General features: G+C 40.4%; 2 protein-coding genes across 4 annotated transcripts; both read left to right on the plus strand.

Annotated features, from left to right (window-relative positions):
* Positions 1 to 19: 19 nt before the first annotated feature.
* On the plus strand, positions 20 to 4,659 carry RB195_017803 (uncharacterized protein; the record flags this gene model as incomplete). 2 transcript variants are annotated; one of them, XM_064184960.1, is made up of 7 exons in its annotated part: positions 20 to 73; positions 2,194 to 2,282; positions 2,367 to 2,458; positions 2,522 to 2,614; positions 4,211 to 4,323; positions 4,379 to 4,487; positions 4,631 to 4,659. In XM_064184960.1, 7 exons carry the CDS (start codon positions 20 to 22, stop codon positions 4,657 to 4,659), a joined length of 579 nt encoding a protein of 192 aa, XP_064040840.1. The 2 variants fall into 2 exon arrangements, with proteins under 2 accessions (XP_064040840.1, XP_064040841.1); XM_064184959.1 differs by lacking the exon at positions 4,631 to 4,659 and having other exon boundaries at positions 4,379 to 4,498.
* On the plus strand, positions 4,659 to 26,865 carry RB195_017804 (uncharacterized protein; the record flags this gene model as incomplete). 2 transcript variants are annotated; one of them, XM_064184961.1, is made up of 27 exons in its annotated part: positions 4,659 to 4,745; positions 6,787 to 6,929; positions 7,033 to 7,174; positions 7,535 to 7,635; positions 8,228 to 8,310; positions 8,391 to 8,470; positions 10,847 to 10,957; positions 11,042 to 11,215; positions 11,309 to 11,388; positions 21,137 to 21,224; positions 21,288 to 21,454; positions 21,513 to 21,619; positions 21,676 to 21,753; positions 21,820 to 21,862; positions 21,978 to 22,095; positions 22,233 to 22,378; positions 22,464 to 22,608; positions 22,686 to 22,824; positions 22,891 to 23,018; positions 23,077 to 23,213; positions 25,529 to 25,654; positions 25,718 to 25,852; positions 25,928 to 26,090; positions 26,159 to 26,269; positions 26,339 to 26,455; positions 26,518 to 26,614; positions 26,780 to 26,865. In XM_064184961.1, 27 exons carry the CDS (start codon positions 4,659 to 4,661, stop codon positions 26,863 to 26,865), a joined length of 3,132 nt encoding a protein of 1,043 aa, XP_064040842.1. The 2 variants fall into 2 exon arrangements, with proteins under 2 accessions (XP_064040842.1, XP_064040843.1); XM_064184962.1 differs by having other exon boundaries at positions 4,683 to 4,745.
* Positions 26,866 to 27,389: the final 524 nt, after the last annotated feature.

The raw sequence follows: 27,389 nt of genomic DNA on the forward strand, positions 1-27,389 counted from the left end.
AAGAAACAAGCTACCTTAGATGGTTAAATCCACTGGCATCTTAGATAAGACCCTTAGCAAGGGGAAAAATGAGGTGAGAATGAGGTACGTGAAATCCTATATCATCGTGGTTTCACCTAGAAGCAGCAGCTACTTAGGTTACCTTAACTCTTGAGTTGTTACGGAAATATTGTTATTTCGTTGAGATATGACGTTGGTCGGACATATTTCGTTCCGGTCAAATTCCGGTCTGGCTACAAATTTACATGTGGACTGCGTACATGGTCCGAACCATTAAACAGGGTGGTTTGCTCTAGCTTGTCTGCACTATTTCACGTGCAACATTACAAATTTTAAACTCATGGAAGGAACAAGGTCTAGTTTTTTGCAGGGAAAATTAAGTGCATGATGCATGCATGATAAAAATGGATTTGCCGTTCCCGTATAAGAACTGCGTATAGGTACCATTCAAAACTATTGCTAGGTTACGCAAGGGATGGTGGTGGAACTATTATTACGTATCTATTCCGTTGGTATTTGGCGATGACGACCAACGGTGACGATTGGGGAGCGGAATCCGTAGCGATCAATGGGATCGTCCGTCTACACTCAAAGGCATCATTCCGCGAATCTAGGGTAGTGCGGGTTTTAGGTGGGTTATGCCTATACGGGATCGTAGATTAAGGAGAGGAGGGTGATTCCGTCCATTTCTTCCTAATTGCCGTAAAAAACGGCCCGAAGATGCGGCGCTTGCACAAGACTGGCGCGGTCTTCGAGCTGGCTTCGTGCACTATTTTCTACAACGAGTTCGATTGGAGCGTGCAGGCCTTGTGCGCCGTGTCTTCCGGTTTGGGTGTTTGGTGCTGCTCAAACCTTGCGGGGGTGCCCTATGCGTTCAACTTTAATTCACAATTTTCTGAGGTTTATGAACGTGTGCGCAGCTTAACACCGACTTGGAGGGTCGAAACGATGCATCAAGGCAGTGTTTTTATCCTCACAGACAAGTCTGGTACCCATTTACCGACCTCGTGGGGATGAAAAATTTGGTTGGCGCTAGGGCAGTTTCGAACCATCGTGCAGTCACAGCCGAACTTCTTAGGGACCGTTACTGTGAGATTAATCTTAACTAAATGTTCGCTGGATTCACAAGTGCTGGTACAATCCATAGACTCTAGCAGAAGTTATTTTCAAGTGACAACCTACTCCAGAAACGTTTTTACCAAGTGAAAATAAGCGGTTCTTAGTAACTAATGTTGGTAATTAAGATAAGGTGGGTTTGTGTTTCTCCTCTCGGTTCGCAAACACAACCTTGGACTTGTTTAGAAATATATATATATGTCTATATGGAACATAACACTTCAAGCGCAATATAATATGGATAAATTTTTGGGCGTTTTATATGAAATTGGTGCAGGCAAAGCATCTTTGTCTCGTATTCGCCAGGTCAACGATGGAATTGAACGTAACCCAACTTTTCGAAGAATTACTGCAAATCATGCTAATTATCAAATCTTATAGATGAAAATAAATGATTGAACATAATGCTAGTTTCATGAATCTGAAGGGACAGCAGTGTGTAGTACTGTTATATCCAGTTGCAGTATTATCATCGCCATCGAGTCTGTGCAACCGGATTCATTTTTGATGGTAGCAGTAGATGCGTCGCTTTCGTTCGGTTCAATACGTTTGTCGTCAACTATATAAAGTACTCCATGTAATTGTATTTACTATTTTTGTTGGATTGCCAAAATCAGCACCATAATGACAAGAAGCCAGATTCAGAGAGACTACATATTTTCTTATCCCTCGGGTATTCCGTAACACCTAACACACTAACAATCGGAATTCTGTTGTTTTTAATTTGCAAAATTTTTGAGTTTTCTCATAGTACTTACGTATTAATTATGCAAATGTTGATAAACAGTTGCACGAATGAATGATATCGAGGAGGTATACTATAAAAGTTGAGATTCCGTCAACTAGCTTCAATTGAGTATTTTAGCAAGGTTTCGGAATTTGTTGATGTGGCAGTGCAGTAAAGTCTAAAGTCACTCTTTTCTTAATAATTTGCTTCCATTCCGTTTGCAGTGATTTTCTAGAGACGTTTTAATAATGTCCGCCTCAGTCTAGGTTCCTCTCATGAGAAAATGACGCAGATTGGTATATTTAATGAAGTTCCAGTTGTATGATTCATGGATTTATGTGGACTCTTAGGTGAGCCTGTCGACATTTGCACTGTTGTTTGCGGAAGTAGTGAAGTATGCGCAAGAGCGCTCTGAAACTGTTACCGATATTCACGACAAGTATGTGAACAAGTTATGATCCATGATGTAAATTACGTACTGATTGAAGCATTTGAAACACAGTAAGCTTGATCCACCTTTAAGATTGGCTTCCTATGGGAAAATTGTGGGCATACGACTTCTGGACGTAGTGACCTTAAGAGAGAAAGGGTATCGAAGAGAAACAAAACTTCTTGGTGAGTAGTGCTTATCTTGTTTTTGCTAAACTAAGTTTTGTATACCACGATCTCTTTGTCGAGGTATGTTGATGTTCATAAAGTCTTCTGTCTGGAAAAGTCTGTTTGGAAAAGAAGCGGACAAATTGGAACGTTCTAATGATGACCAGTGCACATGTAAGTTCCTTGTTTGTACTCCTATAGGTCATTTTCATTTAGACATTAGGTATAACTTGATTAGTTATGGCCACGCAGATGAAAAAGTATGTATTCGATATGTGTTTTGCTATAGTGTGCCTACGAGGTTTTTAGATGGAACCTTTATTTGCCTGACGTTTCGGCTTTTTCGCCGTCTTCAGAGGCCTAAATAGAGGATGACTGGAGCAATGCTACGTTTATCTCAGTGCACCACCTGGGTCAGTGTTTGATAATCGTCAGGGTAGTGAAAACAGAAACCTATCTACATTGAAAATGGTCTTACGTTTTGCTAGGATGGGCGCGGCTGGTGCACGCTTGTCACAGTGTACCAGCGAATGAGTGTACCGTGTAGATCAAGCGACGACATAGATTATGATTACACACAGAAATCAGGCGGTTAAGGTCAAGAGCGGTACAAGGGCAAGAACTCATTCGTTAGGACAAGCATTCATTCTTATTATTCATGAAGGTTTCTTTAAGAATAAAAAACAACTCTGAAAAGTGGAGCCAGAAAGCATTACATGTAATCGTTTCCGGGGCATGCCTTCCAGTGGTGTTATCAAGCTTGCGTTTCCGGCCATGTGTTCATAATCCTCACCATTCCATACGAAGTTGCATGCATATAAGCAAATCCATATATTACCCCTATTGCGCAGTCGCCTTTTTCGAAGGACAAAACATCTTCACAGATGCAGTATCTATCATATAGTCTTAACAAGCTGGCTTATTTTGCATTGGGATATTTACAAATCACTCATTTGAATTGTGCTGATAGATAGATATATCAACACAATACATACAAAGCAAAATAAAAGCCAGCTTAAACAGACTATATGAAGACTGCATGGAAGATGTGTTATTGTCCTCGGAAAAAAGGCGACTCAAAAATAGGGTAATATAGATAGTGCGATAGCAAAACACGTGGAGGGAGGATGGGGGGACACAGGCGGAAAACGACGAAAAACCACAAAACGATGGAAATGCGTTATACTGGCTAGGAAACGTTGGAGCGTTTTTATTCTTAAAAGAAACCCTTCAATGAATAATAAGAATGAATGCTGTCCAACGAATGAGTTCTGCCACTTACGCTCTGTGACTAGATATTCTGTGTGTAGATCAAATATCATGTCGTCGTGGATCTACACGCAGTAACCTCATTCGCTAAAGACAAGGCGCAAACCCCCCCCCACCTCAGGGGGAAAAAAACGTAAGACCATTTTCAATGTAGAAGGTCTTTCACGAACGATTATCGAAACAGGTGCAACGGAAAACGAGCATCTCAGTCATCCTCTATTAGGCGAAGACGGCGAAAGCAAACGTCAGGCAAATAAAGGTTCCATCTAAAAACCTCGTAGGCACACTATAGCAAAACACAGACAGAATATGCCGAGGTTTCAAGACAAAAGAACATTCGAACTACTATATGTATTCGATATTTTCATTCAACACTTGCCTTCATTTCTTCTTCAGCGACTTTCACATAACATATCATCATGGGTTCTCTGTTCTAAACCATGTGTTCAAGGACAGTTACTGAGCAACTAATCACTACTAATCAAGATATGACATTTCTAGATCTTCTTATTGAGAAAGAGCCGGTAGTCAATACTTTTATCTCGGTGCCAAAGGACAAAGGAATGTTGAACTGTGCAGCATTTGTTGCGGGGATTGTACAAGCGATGCTTGAGGTTTGAGACCTCTGTAGCTCTTGTTTGTCATTATCTGATTCATTCTGGGTTGCAGGCTAGTAACTTTCCTTGTCAAGTTTCGGCGCATTGGTGGAACATTGGCACAGCTTATGTGATCCGTTTCGATGAGGTCGTAATTTCACGTGAAGCTGCTCTCGTGGATGGTCCTCGATAATTTTCAATCTTATTTGTAATGTCTTTATGCAACAGTCCGTGATTGTTCCAGTAGTAAATGTTCAATAAAGATATTTTCGTTTGATTTGATGCTCACTGACTTGTAGGTGTTATTAAACTTTGATTATCTTAGGTGAACATCCGAACTCAGCGAAAAAGTGATGTTGGAATTGCAGGATACCTACATGAAAATGAAGTGCACGCATCTCATCATACAATCCTTTCGTGCCTCTAGAAGAGCTTGCTCGGTATGATCGTTGAGGAGCTCTAATTTAGATGAATAATTTCGTTTTCTCTTGTTTCTTACGATTGATTCCTCTCAGGAATCTATTCAGCTATTTCTTCTTCACATTCTTTTACCAGGTGAATACAGCAATGATTTATGTTTTTTTCATTTCTCCGATGAGCTTCTAGTGAGATTTTATTTTCTTGGCTTAACGCTGCAACAATCTCATTTTTATTAAATTCCTAGAAATTGTCCGAGGTTTATGATATTACGCATATGACATTAAGATCCTTCTCCACCCTCACCAAATACCACACAAGAACGCCAAATAGGAAAACAAACCGACCAGTCTCACCGACGAGTGGGGCTGACGTTCTTACAGATTGTCACCCAAGGCGAATGAGTTCTTCACACCGCAAAGTGTCCTTATGTACTGGTTTCTGAATAATGTTAAGAAACCGCATATGGGACGATCCTATAGCACAAGAAGTGTTTGTAATGGCGTAAAGTCACCAGTAATAGATAAGCATTCATTTTGATACCCGTGGATGAATTTGGGGGGGGGGGGGGGGGGTTTAGTGTAGTGTAGCGGTTCTGCTTCGCTTCTTGCACGATCTATCGGAGGTTCGAATCCGTTCTAGTGCTCACCAAGCATTTAAGCCTTTCATCGCTCTGAATTGAAGTGAACGTGGTTGCGCATCCCAAGCAGATTTATTAACGTCTGACTCTTTATCCTCCATGCACTACTCTCCATGAGGATGGTTTTATTCCTCGGCTAATGCACTTTCTGGGCAATGTAAGGGACAAAGTGCCTGGCTTTGATCAATCTGATTGAAATCAGTGACTCAGCTGATCAACGGCTCTTACCGATCTGTTGACGCATTCGACTTCAATTCAGGATTTTTTTTTTGAGGATTGCAAAGAAGTATTCGGCCTATACAATGATTTACGGTGACAGATCGATGCATAAAGTCAGATCTTTCATCCTGAAGTACAAATCTTGTACCGATTCATCGGAGTGGGTAGGACGAAAGGCTTAGGGAAGTATTAAACATCGGCGGTACAGTCGCACGCGAACCACTTACCGACTGCGTTACACTCGCCCCGTTACATTAGTCATTGATAGTTCAAATGAAGGAAGCTAACTAAAGTAATGGGCTGGACATCTCTCAAGATCTCTGGATCCAGATATGAAATAGCTATACAAGGGTCTGCCAATTTGAACAGCTCTGCAAAGAATGCAGTTGGTTCAATGCTACTGATTGCTGTATAAGGAGTTCTGACCTACAAGTTGACACCAAGTCCTCGATCATCCAGTTAGAGCAATTGATGAAAAGCCACGATTTTTAATCGCTGCTATATCCTCATATTGGGAAGCTTATTGTGCTAGGCTAATAGGTGTATGCTAATGTACTAATGTTAGCCTAGTTGAGAGCCTTAGGAAGAAGGAGTATTTATCCAGCAGTGAAAATATGAACTGCAGAATGCATGTTCTCACTCGTTCGTTAAAGGCATCACCCCACGAATCTGAGGTGGTACGGATTTCAAGTGGAGTATTCGTATACGGGATCGTATACGAATACTCCACTTTACTTCGTGCTATTCGTATACGAGATTATGGAGAGGTGGGTGATTCCGTCCATTTCTTGCTAATTAGCGTAAAAACGGCCCGGAAGATGCGGCACACTAATGGTGCGCTCCAACCGAACTCCTTGCAGAAAGTAGAGCGCCGAAATGCTCGAAGCCGTATCTTCCGTGCCCTTTTTTACGGCAACTGGGAAGAAATGGACGGAATCACCTCCCTCTCCTTAATCTGTACCACCTCAGATTCGTGGGGTGATGCCTTTAACTAGTACCAAGGCTTCTAAAGAACTGCGCAGTCAATATAGGAAAATTAGCACAATTAGTTGTTACATTATACAATTCTCCGAGATTCCAAAATTCCTTTTATATCAGATTCCACATAGATTATTTATGTTTTATTTGTTTATTAGAAGAGAAGGAAAATTCATCCACTTAGGCCGTAGAATTCTCTCAATAGTTTCGTTATCAGCAGCTTTCAGTTCAAAGCGCATCATATTGCCACCGTACCTGAGTATCTACATCGTCATCTCTTCCGAAGCGACGTTCCTTCTACATCTGCTCAAGCTTCGTTCGAAATTGAACTACCTACTTTGAAATCAGCTTCATTACAACAACATTTCAGGTGTGTTGAGTACTTGACGAATGGCGACATCGCTAGTTTTTGTCGTAGTTGAAGTTAGTTATTTTCTATGTAGGTTTTTAAGGAGTTCATTAAAGCTATTAAGGATAACTGCAGAAGAGCTAACACAGAAGTACAAGCAGTTGTTGGAAGAAGCAGCATTATTTCCGTTACACTTTCCGAAACCATGCCAGTGGAGATGTGAAACGGGTTGGACAAGATATGCACATAACGGGTCAATTGAACAGGTAGCCTGCATTCTGTATTGCATTATTGGATCTATAGGTAGTGGGATCAAAACGAGCTGAAGCATAATACATTTGCGTAAACGGCTGTGATAGAGATTCGTTTTCATTGCTGCAGCAAACAAGGACACCACCTCGATCGCACCTTGCTCTATTGCGCTACTTCAACCGCAACCGTTTACGAAACCACACAAGGTTTTAGGTCGTTTTGGCCAAGATGTGACTCTAACCATCCGTCCAATAATTGATATTAGTAACCAAGACTTACTCTACGCATCGTTCTATAGATTTGGATGGAAGCAGACTGGTCAAAATGACTTGCTGTGTTCAGAGTATCAGCTACTTCGACTTGCTCATGTTCAGGTGGAATATCCCTATGAAGACGTGTTCTTTTTCGACGTAGAGACTTGTGTTCAAGATGGGCAGCTGCCTACATTGGCTGTAGCTCTTTCTGATCAAGCTTGGTAGGTAATAAAAGGCTTGTCTTCGCATTTGTTGGATTTGTGTACGCATGTTTTTCTTTGATTTTTGCGGATTTGAGGTTTCCCATAAAAATATTTAGGGGTATTCAACAACCAATCTAAGTATCTGTAAGTGATGACGAGTAGTAATGGTGCAAAGCAATAGTACTTACCGATATCCACTATGTGTTGGTAAAATTCTTTTTTCATTTAAAATTCTACTATATTTCATTCTATTTTTTGCTCTGCTCAATTTTTCACACTCTCTTGATCACATTGTTTTCATAAGAGGCGCAAACTTCGGCTGTTTTTAATCCCACATTCACATGTGAAGTTCTGAACACAATGTGTAGTCTGGCCGAAACGACATGAAACTCGGTGCATCCTTTGGTGGCTTCGGCAACTTACCCACTTTGAAAAGAAGGAACTTCTACGTAAATGTAAATTAAATGTAAATTTGAATAGTTCCTGGCCTCTCCTACACATGTCCAAAAGGGTTGTACATTATTTGCCGAATTTTTAAAATATTTCTTCTTCAGTGGTTCCGAGGAATTTGTGCATCAGACTAACATTTCAATGCATCTGCGTCCTTCAGGTACTGCTGGTGCAGCAGTCGCCTCGTTCACAACTCTCCTGTGCCGACTGTGACTTATCTTGAGCACCTCATCTCACTTGGAGGTTGCGACTGTTTTACTATAGTTTTTCCTTTAGGTATTAGTATCGCGCAACGAATACTCACAGTGTCTCAGTTGTTCCAGGATCTGAGGAGGCCCGAGTTGTTATAGGTCATAACGTCGGTTACGACAGAGCGAGAGCAAAAGAACCTTACGAGCAGAAGGTACTAACTCCTATTCTTTTACATGAACAGTTTTCTGGTTCTTTTAGGTTAGGTTCTTTTGGTTCGCTTTTACTTGCCCTTCAATGTATAGAAATATAATAGAAACGAACTGTTTGGTGCACTCAGCTGTGCTGTAAGTTCAGGAACTTCATTGGGAAACAACTATACGCATGCTCTGTATTAATGTGATTAGGCGTTGTCGCCATCAATTCTATCCTCGCAACTACTTAGTTTGAGATAGTGGATTGCGATGACTTTTTGGATCAGTAATCCTATTTTTTTTAAATCATCAGATGTAAAGATAGACTTCCACACAATGATATCCTTAATTGAAGGAATCCCAATCGGCTAGTCGCCGTGGCGCTACCCTTTATGGAGCAGTTGAGTCGAAATGTGGATACACAGCAACTTTACAGCTGCCTTCAGAGGAAGATTTAGAGGATACCCTGATTGACAGACCTAACCTTATTTGTCCTATGATAGAATTTACTCGTATTTCCAATGCGAGCGTGGAACCTACGTTATAAAAAATGAAATATGTTACGTTATGAAATAACAACATATGTCCGCTCTCCTCAATATCCACAAGAGGGAGATGGGTGCGTATCGTTAGGTACTCACAGCTTCCACGATAGCTTATCCTTAGAGGGAATCACTAGCAACGACGATCGTTAATTACACTGCACAGGAGTTAAAACGATAAAAATACCATTGCGCTCGTTCGCTTTTTGCCCCGCCCATACATCGTCGATCAGCGTCCCTCATCGTCTGATAAGATGTGAAACATGCCTCGCATGGTCATGCTATCTCTGCTGTTGCCTCTATACGGAGTATCGATCGTTCACGTATAGAGATATATCAAACAATTGCACACGAAATGGCCGAAGTAGAAAGCAATTGTATTTTTTATTTGTATAAACCAAGTATATCGGAACTTTTAAGTCTCAAGGCTCGAGAAGATAAGTGAAAAGATGTATCAAATAATACCAACATATTTTGTAGGACTTTATTTCGTTTTATTGCAGAGAATCGGATAAATAATATGTAATCGGATAGAAATAAAAATGCTGTCAAAATTCGAATAGTTATAGATTGATGAGTTCAAATTTGCTCACAGTGCACATACATATCCAGTTCAAAATTTAATTAAAGAGTGAAGTGATGAAAATGCTTTCGAATGTACCCTAGTGCACTTTGGATTCAAAAAATTCCCTACTGAAATTTTGGGAATTTGACACCAAGTTGGGCTCCGTCAAAGAAGTTTTCAAAAATAAGGTGAGGAAGTTTCAGCTTTTTGCATGAAAAAAGGATTTTTGGAAACCAGTTCTTTAGACAATTCATTCGAAAACAAAGTGTTTGAAACATTGATGAATGGTGGATGTTCTGTTGTATACAGATGCAGACTATGTAGGTAGTAATCAGCATTTTTATTTTTTAAAGCAATTTTTAGCACATTCTACGTTGCACGACCTCAGTAACAGGGTGATTGGTGGGTGTGGCTCAATGATCGCAGGTAGCCCAAAATATACCTGCTCTGGCCTACCAACAGCCTCTTGTGCAGGCCCTTATTTGGGTGCAGATAGTTGGCTGCAGGTGCCTAACAACCGCCCTTGAGAGAGATGACCGCACCTTAAATGGAACGCATAAAAATCAACGCTTGAAGAAGGTCATATCCTTGAAAGTTACGTCCATTCGAATCCTCTTCATCTGTGCGAAGATGAACACATCACAAAGGTCTTTTCTTTCGAAGTATGACATCCGGTCATGGTGAAAAATCGTACGGGACAGCAAATCCGTGCTGTTCTACAAGAAGAGGGATCTGCATAACGGAAAAGTGCCATGACGATGGAGTGGCACCAGCAATCTGCTTCTGATGTCGGAATGTTTCAGTGTCAATTGAAAACGATTGCGCCTGAGATATTATTGGGCCAATTATCTCTCCATCGAACAAAATAACGTTTTGACTCAGGTACATATAGTGGGGTTAAAACGGGGTGAAGGATGGTGCAGTTGCGTAACCGCAGCTAGTGTGGCTCGAAGCTGCGCGATTGAGCATAGCGGTTAGAATCTAGTGGAAACCCTTGCTGGCACCATTCCTCGTTATAGTTCGCGATCGCGATCGCCCCACCTCGGCCCCAACAGCTATCTACACCGCCCTGCTTCGACCGCAGCCGCTTACTTAACTGGACCTTGTCGTTTTGACCTTACAGTACACATACACACTCAAACCGATTAAAAAAGTTATAAAGAGAAAAGTGCATAACGTCGTCAGAAACCAAGAGGCAGATACCATGTTAATTTGCTTGGAAGAAATCTGGCACGTTTGTAATCGCATTTTTCTCTTTATATCGCATTTGGGTTCTCAAATATTTCCAGAAAAGTGCTGTTCGCTTCATGGACACAATGTCGATGTCAATTCCCATGTTCGGTATGGCTGATCACCAAGTTTCTACTTACGAGACCGACGATTCTGATTTTAAGTTAAGGGTTAGCTATTTACATTTGTGAATTTGTCTAGTTTGATTATGCGAAATTTTAATGAGGCATTTCACGTCGAACTTGTATTAACAGGAGAAGCGTTATGAGCGATGGCGAGATGCTTGGGATGACCGCGTTTGTCGTAATTCCTTGCTGGCAGTTCACCAACATCTCTATCGTAATGAGGACAGGTTAACGAAGGAATCGAAGAGGTTCCAGGACTTTTTTGTGAGAGAGGATATCAACACGATAAGACAAAATTTCCAGGTTTGGATATTGTAAATCTCTGTGGTTTCTAGAATATATTCGATGCTGACCTTATGCTTATCTTCTAAATAATTGGAACCACGAATATTTTAGGTGTTGGTAAACTACTGCGCGGACGACAACTTAATATGTGCCCAGATTTTCAAAAAGTTGTGGCCTGAATTCCAAAAAAGGTTTGTAGTGAACCATCTATTAAGCAGCTCTCGTTCACTGTTCAAGGAAATTCAATGCAATAGTTGAAATGATGTACAGCACATCCGCATCGACTTAATTTAAAAAAATTTCTCATATAAAAGGATGAAGGATAACGTCACTGGCGTATCAATCCACTTGGTGTGTGCCAACGCGTTTTACTGCAATTCGTAATCGTTGGGATTTTGGAACGCGTGTTGGCCTATACAATGACTTGTGGGGCAAGCAGAAAATCAAGTTTTTACCCTCCCAGACAGGTCTGGTACCAAATTATCGACTCCGGAGAGATGGAAGGCTTAGTTTGCACTAGTGCGGTTTCGAACTATCGACAATGTGGCTACAACAAACCTCTAACCAACAGCGCCACACACGCCCAACACTTTTCATTTCCATTTTTCATATACTCTCATACATTTTTTGCATAAGAGGTTTTAGAGGTAAAACATGAATCATCTTACGGTAACTACTTCTAGTTTTAGTAATTGATGATAGATGATTTTATTTATATTGTTTTTAACATGAGTACTACAAGAGAATTCAAAAAGGTTGGAGGTTTCGGCCAGTTCTCAGTGTCCGGAACGGCGAGATCTAAAGAAGAAATCTTATCTGCTTCAGAGCAGGGGTCCTAGGTAAACTTTTTGAGTTACATAGTTGAGAGAATGAACTCCAAATCTCTAGTAAGACTGTCGTAAAAGTTACCAGCTTTCTAAATGACAGAGCTGTTCATGCAAGTGGAACAAAAGACAAATGTGTGAACTTCCGCTTTATTAAGATTCACTGCTTTTGCAGTCTACTTCTGGCTTAAATTCAGTCGTAGCGCCTCGATGCGAGGTTCATGAGCAAAGATTGTGGTCTTGAATTCGAAATCACCTCCATTGTTGTGGCTGCAGTGAATTACATGTTGTCCTCTTGCTATAGTTGAGGCAAAATGACCTGAAGCTTCGTGAAGTTGCGTAAGCGGCTACGTTCGAAGCCGCGCGGTGAAGCGTAGCGGTTAGGTGCGAAGGGGAGGGGACCATTCTTAGCACTCTCGTCGCTGCAGTTCGCGATGGTACCGCCTCGAACGCTACTACCAGCTCCACTTTACCGCGTGCCACTGGACCATGGCTCAAATCGTTTTGGCCCGAATACATCTTTCTGTCTTTCATGAATAAAACCATGAACACCTTATTACCATCATTATGCAGTGTAAAGACGAGCTTGGTTTGTATATGTATCGGGTTGAGGAATAAATTGTGGGTGTTTTTACTTTAAAATTGAAAATACAGTGCATAACAGTAAGAAGAGAATTTCTTTCTCTGCACGACGATCATGTTCTTTTTTTTTGAAGTCTCACTGATTCTTCTTATTTAAAAGTGGGATGTCAGGCAAACAAAGCGGGACCTGTTTCTTCTTTTTTTCACTCGAGACAATAAAAAGAAACAGAAAGAACAGAAAAGCCACAGAAACATAGACTGGCGTTGTATGGAAAAGAAGAAAGAATAAGAAAATGTTCCGCCGTTTATGGAATAGCGACGGATAGATAGATTTTAAGCGAGCTCTAGCTGAAGATCGAACAGAATGGGCTCGGATATGTTTGCGGAGGACACAGCCAGGCGAAGATGCTGATGGCCGCGTCAGACCGTAAAACCCGCTCGCCAATTAAGTCAAGTAATTCATGAAAAAAAGTACTTGAAAGTACTGAACGCAAATGCTCTTCGCAATTTAAGGATGAGAATTCTACTTTCACAAGTGAAACAACATAGACAGTGCTCCGAAACCTTCCACTTTTGGATTGTTCGCGAAGGGTTTCACTAGAGCTGCACCTCATGAGGTAGACCCCCTTTACCTGAGGAGGGTCCGGCTCCTCCCTATCGCATCTATGTATGTGGAACACGCAGCGGTGCACCAATCGTCATGGGTTGAGGAAAAATCCATTTTCGTAAAGATTTGAGCAAAAAGCTTGCAACCAATTAGTTGGTAAAATGCTCTCAATTACTGCTCCTCCCATCGTTACCAATAACTTCTTCCCATCGTTTGTCCCATGATGGTTCTTTACACTTTCCTTCTTTTTATTTCTCGTGTTCTTTCACGCTCCTCCTACTTTTTTGAGTCTTTTTCGGGCAGCACTGACGGTTTTAATCTCGAATAAAGACAGCATACCACGAATCTAACAGTGAGGAAATCCGCGGGAAGAGCTAGAGATGGGGTTGTAGATTGCGGATCTACGGGGGTTCCGCTCATCTTTCCCTTGTCACAAAAAGCGGCGTAGGAAGCGCTTTTATTCCTATGCCGCTTCCTTTGGGAGTATGTGAGTGCAAAGCCATGAAATGAGACGAAAAACGAAAGTGGAGAAGTTCATAGACCTTGAAAAGTGCCTTATACCTGTGCCGACTTCGATGGCTCCCGTTGTGGTGGTGCAGTGACGTCTCTAATCGTGGTTCTCCACTTTTCTATTTTCCCATGCTTTCCCCACGCTGTGCTTATGACGGTACATAGGATGCTTTACAATGTTTTTTTCCTCGAAGGCGACAAATACACACATGCACTCAGCTGTCTCTTTGACGTGATGTAAAACGTTTACAATTATTGGCGTTGTGGTAAAATTAACATTATTTTATGGAAGCAGATGTTGGGAACATTGAAAACGAGAGCTTTGTTCAGAAATTGGAAAATCATAACATAGTACTTTTATTTAGAAAAGTGGAAACACTCGTTCCAATAAGATGTTTTCTGAGGACTAGATAAAGCATTGCTAATAATAACGGTTCTGGTGCTACGATGTAACATCTCGGAAGATGATTCGCATATTTTTGTGCATTACTTTTAATGCGAGCACCGATTGCCTGAAAGTCAGACATCATCCGACAGTGGGACTACATATAACAAGCTTTGTTTGTGTATGTTGCAGGAAAAATTCCGCGAGAAAGGTTCATTATCAGTAGATTGATGCTACAATATCAGAAGGTAGGAAGAATTCGTAGGCAGAGGTTGGTGGGCCGATCTTAAGTTCATGCGTTGTTGCGGAAAGTGGGATCGAGAATTAGTGATGTTCTACGCCATTTTACAGAACCAAAAGTTTTCTAATAGACACAAAAATGAGTCGTTAGAAAGAAATCTTCAACTTGAGGTATTATGGTAAGATAGATATGTAGATATAAAATCAACTTTGTATGATTTAATCTTTGGCTCTAAAAAAAAACTTGAAAATATTTGCATCAAAGCGAGGTTTCCAGAAATTAAGATATTATGTTGTTAGTAATAATTGTATCTATACTACACTGAAATACCGAGGCTACTCCTTTAAAAAGAGGACGGAAGAAGTGTAGAGTAGTCTTCGAATTACTCAGCTCAAATACGAATTAGTTAAGGGTTTCGGAGGTTTTCTTTCTTCACATTATTTGGCTTGGGTTAATGCTTAATGGTAATGAATTGAAGAATAAGAACCATTCTGGGAAATCAGTGCTGCAAATGTCCTGGTTCCACTTTGTGATCTTGCTAGAATTCAATGTTTTGCAGTCCCACTAATGGACGACTGTGCAGCTCATTTTGGATTGATTTCTTTTACAGATGGTTATCCATACTTCTTCCACTATTAAACATTAAAAAATAAATGTTACATAGCACTTTATTTTCCGCAATAATGCGGCACTTTGTAATCTTCTTGCTAAAATTATCAGGATCACAATTACCAGAAAATTACACGGCCTTGAATTTATCTCTACGTTTCTCTGAACCTATTAACAATTACAAACGTCAATTGAGATAAGGTAGTGATAGTTTCCGTCCGATTCCGATAGTTTTCATTCGAAAACTCACGAAAATTAAGTAAATAGCGTACTGCTTTTTTAAGTACCTCTGTGAACACATGTGTTTCGCTGCAATGAAAATGTTTCGCTCATGCGATGGTGGGAAATGTATGGTTGGTGGAAGGAACATGTTCAGGTGAATACCATTGCAGCCGTATTGCTGGAGCCGCCACAATAAAGTAATTATTTTTGAGAATTATTATTTTACCAGTCTGAATGTCCGGCTAAAGCCAGACTTCAGACATTTTTGTGGTGTTCTCTTCGCTCGCCTTCACTGACCAATTAATCAAAATCAATCAAAAATTGAAGGTAGTGATTTTTTTTCTGAAAAAACGTTGCAACGTCCCATTTAACTTTTGCGACATGCACACGAGGTTACTGCGCGATAATACTGCATCATGACACAACAATTTGACGCCGTGGGAACCGCCGTACACCCTTCTATAGGTATCTGGTGCCGGGCACCAATCCGACGCCGGTGGACTCTTCGTACCTCATATAATAGCTATTTGGCGCCGGAGCACCAATCCGACGACGTGGGACCCGTCGCACCCTCTTCTAGAGGTGTCTGGCGCCGGCGCGCCAATCCGACGCCGGTGGACCCGTCTCACACCATTTCATAGCTTTCTGGCGCCGGTGGACCCGTCGCACCCTACATTATAGCTATCAGGCGCCGGCACGCCAATCCGATGTCGCGTGACCCATCGCAACCCCTTCTGTAGGGATTTGGCGCCGGCGCACCAATCCGACGCCGTGGGACCTGTCTTGGCCCATTGTGTAGCTGCGCCGGCGCACCATTCCGACGCCGTGGGACTCGTCGCACCCCCTTTTCCGAATTTCGTGACACACAGACAAACACACACACACACGGACTAAGCTCGTTATTATATATCATAATTATTCGTTTTTTAATTGTTAAGAGAAGAAAAACGAAATTAAGAAGGTTAAGAAACTCTTTTCATATAAAAGGATAAAAAAGATAAAGTTCCTGGCGTTAATCAACCCGCTTGGGATGCGCCCCCACGTTCACTTCAATTCAGAATCGTTTGAGGGTTACGAACGTGTAACTAGCCTGTACAATGACTTGCGGTGGCTGAACAATTTGTCAAGTCAGTGTTTTTATCCTCCCAGACATGTCTGGTACCAATTTATCGATCTCGGTGGGATGAAAGGCTTGGTGGTCACTAGGGTGAATTTGAACCTCCTATCTATCGTACAGGAAGCGGAACGTCTAACAGCTACACTACACACTCTCTTCTCATATATCTTCCTCTAATTGTTTTTGCACAGTTCTTGTTTTCTTTCATCCCGATAGCAGAGCGGCTCACGTTGTCACTTTCAGAAGATTACGCTGGCAAGCAACTTACCAAATGTCGCCTACTTTGGAGGAAGCCGTGGTTTACGTTAGTCGCACGTTTAGGTGGTCCCAGTGTTGTCCTGGAGACCGAAAAGATCGATTTTGTGGTGCTCTAGTGTGATGAAACGTAACCCAGACGGTCTCATATCTTTGTGGGCGTACCTCGGCTTCATGATCCGTTTTTTTTTTTTTTTAATTTTTTTTTTTTTTTTTTTTTTTTTTTTTTTTTTTTTTTTTTTTTTTTTTTAAAAAATTTAAATTTTTTTTTTTTTTTTTTTTTTTTTTTTTTTTTTTTTTTTTAAAAAAAAATTTTTTTTTTTTTTTTTTTTTTTTTTTTTTTTTTTTTTTTTTCCCCCCCCCCCACGGCCTTTTTTTTTTTTTTTTTTTTCCCTCCGGGAACACCTTTTTTTTTTTTTTTTATTTTTTTTTTTTTTTTTTTTTTTTTTTTTTTTTTTTTTTTTTTTTTTCTTTTTTTTTTTTTTTTTTTTTTTTTTTTTTTTATCGCCTATTTTTTTTTTTTTTTTTTTTTTTTATTTTTTTTTTTTCTCTATATAAAATTTTTTTCTTTAAAAATTTTTTTTTTTTTTCCCCCCCACCACCCCCTTCTTTTAGGGGGCGGCGTCTTTCCCTTTATAAAAAGGGGAAAAAAAAGGTCCGTATAAATCCTTCGCGCCATCACAATCCGCACCGAGCCTAGAACTTGAAAAAGCTTAACACCATCAGCTTGACGCGTAAGCGCTACAAAGCAGCAAAATACGTCAGTAATATTCAGAATCGGTGTGCTTGCACCACGAGATAGACATTCGGGTTTTTTGGTTTTTTTTGGCACTAGAGAGCAGCATTAGAAGGGAAAGGTGGTAACATCTCTTTGAAAATGAAGAAAAATGCAATATGCTTATAGAGAATGGATTAGACGTTTCTTAAAAGGGCATCAAACATTAGAACCTGTCCTACGATTTTTGCGCGCGTATTTATGTAATTTTACATTAGTATGACCCTAAATTTACTCTTCAGAAATTGCGCTCCTCTGTCCATTCTTTCCTTTCTGTCAAATATTGTTTCGTTGAGCAACATCCATTGCTTGAATACAGCAGTTAGGGATTTATCTGATCTCATCGCTCACATCACCTTTATTTATAACATTCGCATTCTTCTACTTGTCAACACGATTTAGATAATAAAGCGATCGTGTTTAAAGTAGGGTCAGAATCAGGGTCAAGCGTGGTGACCCTCCCTAATGCAACCCCTTTCTCTTCATCTCGTCTTCCTCGTCGTCGTCTTCTTCTTCAATTTATGTTGGAAAATAAATGAGTTTCGAAAACAAAAAAAAAAAAAAGAAAAAAAGAAAAAAAAAAGATTAGCCGAGGAGCTAATGGCAAATTTGAAAATCGGTAGCTTACAGAAGTGAAGAAATTCCAGGTAGTAGAAGAAGCAAATTTTGCGAAATGTTGCTGAAATATTGTTATTCAAATATTTTCATTGTTATTCTAAAACTTATAATTACTGACTAAAAGGCATAATACGACAAGGGAAAGAGAGGAGTGAGGTGCTTAAGTCGAATTACAGAAGAACAATGAAAAAAAAAATTAAAAAATCAACATTTTGTTCCGACAATGTGAAATTGAATCGCTCAGGTTCGATACCCCTCTGAGTCAAATTTTTGCAATAGAGTGGAGTAAAAGACTTGAAATGATAAAGGATAAAGGATAAAGTTTCTGGCGTTAATCAATCCGCTTGGGATGCGCCCCCACGTTCACTTCAATTCAGAATCGTTTGAGGTTTACGAACGTGTATCTGGCCTATACAATGACTTGCGGTGGCTAGCCGATGTGTCAAGTCAGTGCTTTTATCCTCCCAGACAAGTCTGGTACCAATTTATCGACCCCCGAGGGATGAAAGGCTTGGTGAGCACTAGGGCCGGATTCGAACCTCCGATCGATCGTGCAGGAAGCGGAACCTCTAACCGCTACACCACACCCGCCCCTTGAAATGATGAATAATTTAATTATGCGAAACTTTCATTGATTTAAAAGTAGACTTATCGGGATTTAATGACAAAAAGAATAGGTTCTATCTACAGTTATAGGTCTGGGAGATCGCGAATAACTTTGTTATAAGAGGACCAAAAGAAAAATTTCAGGCAGCATTTCGAAGAAAGTCTGCTCTAAAAAACAGTCATATCGCTATTTTTTCTCGCCTCCTAGACGTTTTCGAATTTTGATGGGTCTAAATTTAAAATTCCCGACTTTTTTTCCATTTGTCCCATTTAAATTTTGAGAGAACCAGACGGTCCGGAGAGGAGGAATTTTGCACATAATGGTTCCCATAGACCTATCCGAATATATGGATGACTTTTCAAAACGCCGTCCCATTTTTCTGGGAGCGGAAAACTTGCCAAAATCCCAATTTTTGCTTGTGCGGAAAATTGTGTGATTGAGAATAAGTTGAGAATAATATTCAGTAACTCAGAGTAACTTGCGTCGAAGCAAATCTTCTTCCAATAGGTTGTAGCTGAGGACTGTATCTATCAGATGCTGTATCACTCAATTTCCAGGGCTTCGTCGTTTTTTCAAGTTTTTGATGGGAGAAAGATGGAAAAAATGGCATTTTTGTGAATTTTTCGTTACCAGTTTGAACGTTCGGCTAACGCCAAACATCAGACTCCTGGTGCACGTTTCGTCACCCTTCATCGATCAATAGAAATTAAATGTAGAAGCATTTTTCGAAAAATCAACTTTGTGTTTTTTCTAAGGACGATTGAGGAATTGAAGTGATGATTTTATGTTCCCCTACCTGAACGTATGTCAGTACTACATTTCGAGAGCATTCAATTTTGATTCTGCACGCACATACATACATATATTCCTGTACTGCAACTGTACTATAAAAATTTCGAAACATAATTCGAACCATGACTTTTTCTTCTCTTTCTTCTCAGCAGTTAGCGCAGAATAATGAGATGACATTAAAAGACATGAAGTTCACCATCGTACGGATAAAGATAGGGTTGCATCTCATGTGAGCTGTTAGCTGCTCTTTAAGCAACCGGTTTTACTCGTACTTCCAATCTCTGAAAAAAGGACGTTGCCAACCTGATGAGGCAAACGTACAGTGGTAATGAGGTGGACTATATAGGGGTGAAGCACAAAACAGCAACTTTCACGTTTCGTTTACTTATTGGCAAATTCACTTCGAGTTTTTGCGGGTACTACTGCTCCGCGGCGCCGTGGGCTCCGCACCCAGTGTAGCGGTTATTGGCATCGGCACATTAATTCGACAATGAAAGACCCGCCCCACCCTGATTTACCGCTTTGCGTTTGAGGCGCCAACACACTTATCTAACGCTTCTTCTACTATTTGGTATTTCTTCACTTCTGTAGGCTACCGATTTTCCCATTTGCCATTAGTTCCTCGGCTAATCTTCGATTTTTGTTTTTCGACACTCATAGATTTCCCAATATAAATTGCATTGGCAGCAACCAAAAACTGCCACAGGAAAGTTGGAGAAGGAGAAGACGACGAAGAAGAAGAAGGGAAGAAGAGAAGGGGTTGCATTCTAGAGGATGTCCCATCACCACGCTTGACCCTGATTCTGACCCTACTTTAAACACGATCGCTTTATTCCCTGAACCATGTTGACAAGTAGAAGAATGCGAATGTCATAAATAAAGGTGATGTAAGCGTCTTACATGAGATCGGATAAATTCCTAATTGCTGTATTCAAGTAGTGGATGTTGCTCACTAAAACAATATTTGTCAACTCGTTGTACATTTTCAAAACAAAATTCAAAACAAACACAATATTATAAATATCCATACTGTCATACGAATGAAAATAAATATAATATTTTGTAACTTATGTCATGTTATCCTTCATTCACTACTTCCTATAGCACACTTCCTTGCGACCCTCTTCTCTTGCAACCTCCTCCCCCTTTTTTTTTACGCACCCCCAATAGGACAGTCTCATCACACGCTTGACCTTGGTCAGAATGGAGGATAAATACACTACGAAAAGTTATCAGATTTTCGCTATCAGATTAGGTGTTAGATTTTAATTATCGATGTTTTCTCACGTTACAATCTATTCTCAGCGAATTTTCCTCTGAGAAGTTCTTTTATGTATAGTTCTCGTCGAAGATGTGTCGGCCAGACGCACTTACTTCTTGGGTGCTGGCAGAATGCTGTCCCGACTCTGACGATCGGTGCGGCCTGCAGTGCAGTGACTATGGTGTTAACGAAGAAGGATTGTTTCACTACTACGTCTGCAAAACGGTCCTTCCTAACTACACCCAATCACACGAGAAAACAATAACGAAGAATTTGGAAGAAAAGGATGAAAAAGAGCTCAAAGGCATCATTCTGCCGATATAGGCTTTCGAGCTCTTCTTACATTGTTTTTTTTTCTTTTTAGAGCTTTGTTTATATATGTATTATATATATATATATATATGCATAAATAATTTTAAATGATTTTTTTTTGCAAAAAATTGAACAATTCTCTTGATAGAATTGGGGACAAGAGTAAGAAACTGAATTTGATCTCTAGCAATCAGGACGGCTAAATCGCTTTTTTGTCTTCAGATTTCCCCATCCAGCAACGCTTTTTGGTATGCTGAACATAGGAAATGCTTATCTCCCCATTAACGAAAACTGGGACCTTTTCTTCAAGGTGACGTACATCTTGTGACTTTTATTCCACTGATGGACTCCGACGAAGGCTGTAGAATTTCAGAAAAACGAAAAAGCGTGCGACGAAACGAAGCAGGCGGGTGCTCGTGCATTGGTTGCAGCTGCTTCTGACGTGTTAAATAGTCTTAAACCAAACATTGATGGAACCATAATAGATGCTTGGCTCTTTGATGTCGATTGGTCACGCAAGGGTGATAATGAATTTCCAGAGTATGTCGCGAGCTTAATAAATTGAAAAGTGACATCCTATTTGAAAATTAATTTTCAGATGGTTCTTCAAACTTTTCTCCAAGCGTGGAAATGTATATCTCGATTTGGCCTCATTGTCTAGTGAAGATGTCGTCATGAAAAGCGCTTTTGTACCACTCATATTTGGTGAGCTTTATCTTCTACTTAGAATTGTTCTGATACATTACGCACAATTTTTTGAGGGATGACGTATGGTCCCTATCCATTGCATAGATCAGCTCCACTCGGCTGGGGATATTTAGTGCCCAATTCTTCCAAACGTTGGTGGCTCCGCTAATCTTATCACGTATGCTAGGTGGGCCTACTGTAGTTTTTGAGCATTTCAGTTTCGGGTACCACTGGGAACTGCTCTATCGAGAAAAACTCGCGGTAAGTTGTTTTCTAAATTGCCTTCAATAGACTACAAAGCTTCTAGTTATTTCACTCATTCTTTGATTTAACCGATTTTGCACTTGTTACTTTTTGTCGGAATTCGTCTATTTAGAGAGTATGAGCATGTTTGTGAGGTCGTAGAAAAGAACAGGGCGAAGTTCGGCGATATTGAGCCTACCGGGAGATCTCATAACTTTGGCCCCTTTCTCTTCCATCAGCTTTCACATCCGGTGAGGGAATGTAGTGAATCATTTGCGACTGATGAAATCTTTCCATTAATTTTCATATCGATAACTTTGTCACCCCTGGTCTTTAAACCATAAACATATGCTGAATTTCACTTGTGTACTACACGATATGATTTTAGCTGGGCGCACAAAACGTGGGTGATCCGTTAGGAAAACATTTCCTGCGTTATATCGACTCGAAAGTTTTGCGTCCAACAAGACATGTTGAAGAATTCTTTGTTCTACTCGAAGCCCTCAAGAGCACAAAATTTTGGACAAATTACGCGTAAGTTGATGTTTTTTGCTTGCCTAGGCTTTTTTGCACTTTTAAAATTTGAGTCGGTGATACAAATCTTAAGAAATCGTTTCAGAAAACGTTTCGAATCCGAAATCCCGGTCTGGTATAACTCCAAAGCTGCCCCACGGCTAGGAGCCATAGCTCCGGCCATAGTATCTGCGGGCACAGTTTCACGAAGAAGCGTCCACAAACTTTGGGTTACACTCACCAATGAGTCTGTATGTTGTTGATTCATTACATTTCAGATAGGTTTTTGTGTCCCTTCTTCCAGGGACTAAGTTTTTTTTTAAATTAGGGTACCAACAGAATTGGTACTGGAATCAAGAGTCTAGTACAAGCACCAGAAGGAAGTGTGCTTGTCGGCGCTGATGTCGATTCGCAAGAGCAGTGGTTGGCCGGCTTGTTTGGAGATGCGAGCCACGCTTCGGCACTCCGTGAGACATTTCTTTTGATCATTTCCAATGTGTGAGGCCAGCTGTTACCTGTGATATCTTCTTAAGCCTCGTCTTCTCGGCATCCAGGATTGACTCCATTCAGCAACATGATGTTAGCGGGTTCTAAAGCGAATGGAACTGATTTACATACAGTTGTGGCGAATCAGCTGCATATTGACAGAGGACAGGCTAAGGCTAGTGTTTACAGTAATCGTGCTTTATGTGATTCTATTCCACCTTACTTTATTATAGGCGTTGAATTACGCTAGGATGTATGGCGCTGGGGAGGCGCATGCCAGCAAAACCCTTGCTCAAGCAGGAATGGATAGCAAGAAAGCTGCTAAAACTGCTAGAGATTTGTTTAAGATGACTAAGGGTACTGAAAGCAGGTGGATTTTTAGTTTACAGTTTCTTTTTAAACTGAATGTCTTTGGGCTAAGAGAAATTTTTTGAGCTTTTTTTGTTTAGCTGCATTACTCATACTTTGTGTTTATTTACTATGTAATTATTCTATCACTTTGCAATAAGCTCTAGCAATTTGTCTATGTACGGCGATACGATGTTTGAATAGAGTTGTGTAAATGCAGTAGTTCAAAGGCAAGTTTCAATCGGCAATGAAAATCTTAGCCCGAATAACCTGGCGAGGGGAATAATCGCCCGCTCAGTTTCGGGTAGCTTCCGCTAACTTATCTTGACTGAGCTCACTGAGGTCATCAGGAGCTGCCTATTTACTACGATCATATTACGCCGATATTCGGGTGCAGAAGAAGCTCGGCAGCTATTATCGAACATAAGTGGCAAGGAAAACCGTCGTCATATTCTTTACAAATCGCCACATAAAGGATGAAGTCTACAGCGATTATGGTGTTCCAATCTCTTTGGAATGCATCTACGCGTTCAACATCAGAATCGTTTGAGGTCAATGAATGGTGGGTAGCGTATACAATGGCAGGCGAGGGCGATGTTTTAAGTTAGCGTTTTAATAATCCTAGACAACTCTGGATCGACCTCAAAATTATGAAAAATCTGGGTGGCTACAGGGCGGTTTCGAACCATCGATTTTTGCACCACGCACCCGAATCCGAATGTGTTATCGACTTTGGCACATCCCCTTTGTCCGAAATTACTAACCCTATCATTTATTTATTTATTTCTACTCACATATATTATTTATCTATATTTTACAGCCATTTGAATTTGACAAACAAGCTTTGTATAAGTACCTCAATCCTTGAATGCATTGAAAACAAAGACTTGTTTACTTCCAAACAAACGGTATTAAAACAACCTATACCGATTTTGAGAAAGGCGGACTCCTTCCCGACACTTTTGAAAATCGTTTTCATTCAGAGCCACCTCAGGTCGCATATGTTTTGAAAAACCATCTCTTCAAAGACAGTAGTTTGTTTAACCGAAGAGAACTTTTTGAATTCCTTTCTAAATGGCCCAATTCTTGTCCACACTCACCTGATCGAATTGCATTTATTTTCATAACAAATACTGTTTGTGAAATTGTAGGGCCCCTTACTTTTCTCTTTAATCTTCATAGGCGGAGAATTTGTCCTAAAATGGAAAGACTCTGGTCACACCTATCTGGACTCTAGCAAAAAATCCTAAATCACCAACAAAACAACTTTAGACTCATTAGTATTACTTCTGTTTTTGTAAGGCTATATTATTTTTGTTTGGAAAAATTCTAAGAAAAGGATTATTAGTATTTTTGTTACCCATCCTAACATTAAGCCAAATCAACACAGATTTCAAACCGGAAAAACCACAGTTACGGTCATGCTCACAGCCTTGAATGACTGGACAACAACGCTCGAGTTCGGACGTTTTAAGATACTAGGCTTTTTGCGTACAGTCGTCGATGCTGTCATTTGCCATATGTTCTCAAAAGTCGGCTAACAGAGCGAAGAGGTCCCAGTCAGTTATGACCTTGGTACTTCGCTCTACGAACTCTGCTTCTTTTTCTTTTTTACGTGAGAAAGATTTTTTTTTGAAGGAAGCGATGCTCCAATTCCCTTTTGAACTTCAGTGCAACAGCGTTATCCGTATCCGTGAGGGAAAAGCCATTTCCTGACGATGATGTAGTCAATTTCATTGCGGTACACGGTGACTCTCAGAGCTTAGAGAAGAGGAATTCTAGGATTTCGAGTTGCCATGAGTTGTTTTCGTCGCCAGGAAGAATTCGGAAGCCTCTTCCCGTTTCATTTTACCCCAATATGAAATCTCTCAAGCGTTCTTCTGGGGCCACTCTTGGCGTTGAAATCACCAACAATGACCTTATAGAAGGTATGATCTTCTCTGTAAAACTTCTCAGGTCCATATAGAAGGTTCGAAGCTTATAAGCTTATTTGGAGGCTTTGAAGGCGATGTAAAACCGCCTTCTTTGCACCTACTCTGCATCTGCTGGGACCCACCCAAATTTCAAGTTTTCAATGCTAGCACAGCAGAAGCAGGGAATCCGGATCCTGAATCCACTGCAAACTAAGAGCGTCCTTGTACATTCTTAATGAAGGTACAAGGACACTTTTGATTTGCGGACATCCCCCTTTCCGTCATAGGGGACGTAGCCTCACAACTATCGGACAGTGATCTCTCCAGTGAAAATGTCAGCGGCGCTGTAACATATCGCTAAAAGTTATTCTTCAGAAGTTATTGCAGCCGTTAAACTTAAGGACATGAGAAGATATTAATTTAGCTGGAAGATGCTGCGTCGTGAGGTACAACCCCTCCTGGAGGCTTTCGTTGCTAATCGAGGAAAATCTGTTGATTATCTTACAGTCGATGGCATTTTTTATGTTCCTCAGTACGACAACGAGCTAAGGTTTGTCAAATGACAGAAATTGTTAAAATCCTGATGTTAAATGTTTTTTTTTACTAATTGCAGGTCGTTTACCACTGAGTTCGAAGAATGGGTAATTTCAAAGGTACTGGAGAAAAATCCGGGTTTATCTGAGGACGCGATTGTTACATCTCTGTATGATAGCTACGCTACTGGCGTTCGTCTTTTCAATGGTGGATAGTGAGTATTATTCTCGTGAGATCATTTGTTTAAAAATATTTGTTGCGTTTAGTGAAAAGATTCTTATGTTTTCAGCGAATCAGCCACATTCAATTTTTTGGAAATGCAAACACATCGCGATGTTCTGCGAACTCCAGTACTAGATTGCCGTTTATCCGATTCGCTGTCTGCTCTTCCAGAAGGTACCCCGGATAGGGATCAATTTGCTGCCAAGTACAAACGTTCAGTAATGAACTGGGTGAGAACTGTGAAACAGTTTACTTCTCAGTTTTGTTGTAGTGCTAGGTGTTAAGAACTTCATACCAGCTTGTGCAATCGTCAGCCGTCGACTTCTTACACCTGCTCTTGGTCTCCATGGAATGGCTTTGTTCTGAGTATGAGATCCCTGCTCGATTCGTCATCTCCATACATGATGAGGTTGTTGAACCCTTTTTGTCCCTCAGATACCTTTTTTCTTTTTTGGCGTTGAATAGTATCTGTCTATAGGTGCATTATCTATGCCCTGAAGAAGATGCTCCAAGGTTGGCGCTGGCTCTTATGCTTAGCAACACGTACGTTCGCTCGTTTATTTCCTCTAAACTGGGGATCGAACAGCTACCCTTGGTAAGGAGACTTCCTCAGTTTGAGGAACAGAAGCAAGACCATAGGTAGTTATTGTTTTACAGTCGGTGGCGTTTTTTTCACAAGTGGATTGTGATAAAGTGTTGCGTAAAGAGGTCGACATACCTTGTTTCAACCCGGATGGAACTCCAATACCCAATGGTAAGTTAATGGACCTCTTTTTCTTTTTTTTTCTTTTCTTTTTACGTTTAAATCAGATGTTGGAATATGATGCTACAAGGATATTTTTTGTTCGGTGATTTCATCGACGGATTTCACGGTGATTTTTTGTATTTATTACTCACATCAACATTAGCAACAGTTTAGGCGTTTCGTGGACAATTGACGATTTAGTGCGGATAACTGAGGGAAAACTACACCGTCCAACCAAGCGAAGAAAAACCTTCTTATGAACGCTGTGTATATGCTATTATTTTAATGTATTAGAGGTATTTGAACGTTTAAATCAGATGTTGGAATATGATGCTACAAGAATATTTTTTGTTCGGTGATTTCATCGACGGATTTCACGGTGAGCACTCGTCAGATCAGGTGATAAAAGGACCGTTACAGGTCGCGGTTATCATAAAAAATGGAATAGAATAATAAACTTATGCAAATACGAGATTTATTTTAGTTAGGCTTTCAAGGAAGATCTCATGAAAAATCTTAGTACAATAAAATATTGGATTGGTGAAAAATTCCTCTTTTGAGTAACTAGATGATTACATGGCCCGTCTTCGAGTGATCGTGTCATCTTTAGAATCGTATCCAGCCATTTCTTCGCAAAAAGTTTGAGAGTTCCGGAAATAACCTATTGAAGAGACCCAGATCGTTGAGTCCTATTCAGATGGGCTATCTTATCACTGCTGTCAATACGAAATCTCATCTCGTAGACGGTCTCTCTTGAGAATTTTCTGGGTTTCCTATGTGATCC

Source organism: Necator americanus, chromosome II (assembly GCF_031761385.1).
Source record: "Necator americanus strain Aroian chromosome II, whole genome shotgun sequence".
Taxonomy (NCBI): domain Eukaryota; kingdom Metazoa; phylum Nematoda; class Chromadorea; order Rhabditida; family Ancylostomatidae; genus Necator; species Necator americanus.